The sequence below is a fragment of the Pteropus vampyrus genome, unplaced genomic scaffold (genome assembly GCF_000151845.1).
Source record: "Pteropus vampyrus isolate Shadow unplaced genomic scaffold, Pvam_2.0 Scaffold131, whole genome shotgun sequence".
Classification (NCBI taxonomy): domain Eukaryota; kingdom Metazoa; phylum Chordata; class Mammalia; order Chiroptera; family Pteropodidae; genus Pteropus; species Pteropus vampyrus.
The window spans coordinates 780,473-782,446 of NW_011888912.1; the positions used below are offsets into that span (position 1 = coordinate 780,473).

Consider the following 1,974-nt stretch of genomic DNA (forward strand, 5'->3'; position numbering starts at 1 on the left):
GGGGCTGAGATCAGCATCGGAGCGGGTGGGCTCCACCAGGAAGATCTCCCCCCGCCCCACCAATGTGGGGGGCGTCATCCCACCCGCTGAGGGCCTGAGTGGAACGATAGGGGAGGGAGGACGGGCTTCTCATCTCCCGCCCCCACTGGGATCTGCGCCATCGTCTCCCCTGGTTCTTAGGGCTTCGCTCCGACTGAATCACACTGTCGACTGTCCCGGCCTCCAGCCAGGCATCTAGGGCCTTCTCAGCCGCCGTGATGGTGTGAGTCAATTCCTCAGAGTCTCTCGCCCAACGGCCTCAGCATCACAGAGGCTTGACAGTAGAAAGTTCTGTTTCTTGCTCACCACGTGGCTGGCGGGGACCCTTCTCTCTCTGCCCTTGATAGTCACTCAGACACCAGCGATGGACCCGCCTCCAGGATCTCGTAGCAGGAAAAGATAACTCGGTGAGCTGTATACTGTCTGGTTGAGCCACCACCCAGAAGTCACACATCACTGCAGTTTGATCGGGCCAAGCAATATAATGGTGGAACTATTCGGGCTCCAGCAGAAAACAAAACCACATCGTTAAACCAGATGGCGGGTCCCAGGGTTCACGGCCAGGTTGCCGGCCGTGGTCAGAGACACAGCTGCCAATATCTGGGCTCTAACAGCTACAGGTTTAATGATCCAAGGCCAAGGACACGGGTCAGGAAAGCGTTCTAAGTGGGGAGAACCCACGGTGAGACTTCGCTGGGATGAGTTCGGGCTTCTGCCCTGTAACAAAGCAGATGCCGGAGGCAGACAGCGAGCCTCGCGGGAGAGTCCGGAGTGGGTAGGTGTTTAGCAGACGGCTCTGCTCGTCTCCCCCGTCACCCGACGTGCATCTCGACGTTAATTCCAATGGACACAGAATGTCTGGGTCTTTATCGCCCCCTCCTATTTAGGTTCAATTCCTGACCTCCAAGAACTTCTCATTAAGCAGATGCTGACGCTTCGCAGATTATTCCAGCAGATTGGAAAAACGCACACTCCCTCTGACTGTGCATTTTATTTCCACCAGAAATTGTGTATAGAAACAGTTGGAGCTGAGCATCAATTAACGGTCACATAATAACTTGCCGCGGTTACTGTTCTCAGGGTGGAGTGACGAATATTAATTGAGAACTTTCTCTCTGATAGACATTCACATCGTGTGGTTCTCACGTCAACCCGGGACTTCGTCGAGGAAGCTGATGCGCAGAGACGCTTCACCAGCCGCTCACCACGTCCCAGGCGCTGGATCATGTCAGCGAATTCTGACAACAACCTTAGATCACCAGGTAATTATTCGCAGCCGAGGAAACAGAGGCACAAAACTCTCGTGGCCAAGAGTCACAAAGTTAAAATACGGAGGGGTGAATTTTCGGATTAAGTTTGTCTGGCCAACCCTGTTCCATTAGACCAAGCTGCCTTGGCTATTGAGAAGAAATTCTAACCTAAGAATAACTAAATATATATGTAGTTTATCCCATCACATGTTATCAATTAAGATTTCCGTTAAGTTGGATTCCTACAACCATACCCACGACGTACCTACTTACCACTTACCATCCGGCCCAAATGGCTCCTTGGATGTTCTGCCCTCTGCCAGCAAGAATTGATTCATAAGCAAAGAGCCTCTCAAGTATAGTTTCAAGGCTGCCGGCATTTATCGCTTCGTTAACAAGAAGTCCAGAGTGAGCGACTTCAGCGTTAATTCATGACAATCCCGGGCTGATCTTTGGTGATTCCGCAGGCCTCCTCGGTGCTGCTGCCCAGAGATAATGCCTTCCGCTCACACCTGACTGATCCAGGCAAGGGCCATGGCAGGGTGACAGGGTAGGGACAGCTAAGCCGCATCGTTAAGCACAGGAGGAATTACGAAATAAAATATACGTCTCATTTATTAAACGATTCAACCCGCGCATGCATACCTACCCACCGTCTACAAGTAACATAAAAATTTAACAACAA

General features: G+C 51.5%; 1 protein-coding gene across 1 annotated transcript in view; it reads left to right on the plus strand.

Moving 5' to 3' along the window:
- Positions 1-1,974, plus strand: part of LOC111744295 — a 24,788-nt gene that overhangs the window by 680 nt on the left and 22,134 nt on the right. Inside the window, exon 3 of the mRNA XM_023534800.1 lies at positions 1,162-1,301. Within this exon, the coding sequence (XP_023390568.1) occupies positions 1,162-1,301 (140 nt within the window). The remainder of the gene's footprint in view (positions 1-1,161; positions 1,302-1,974) is intronic.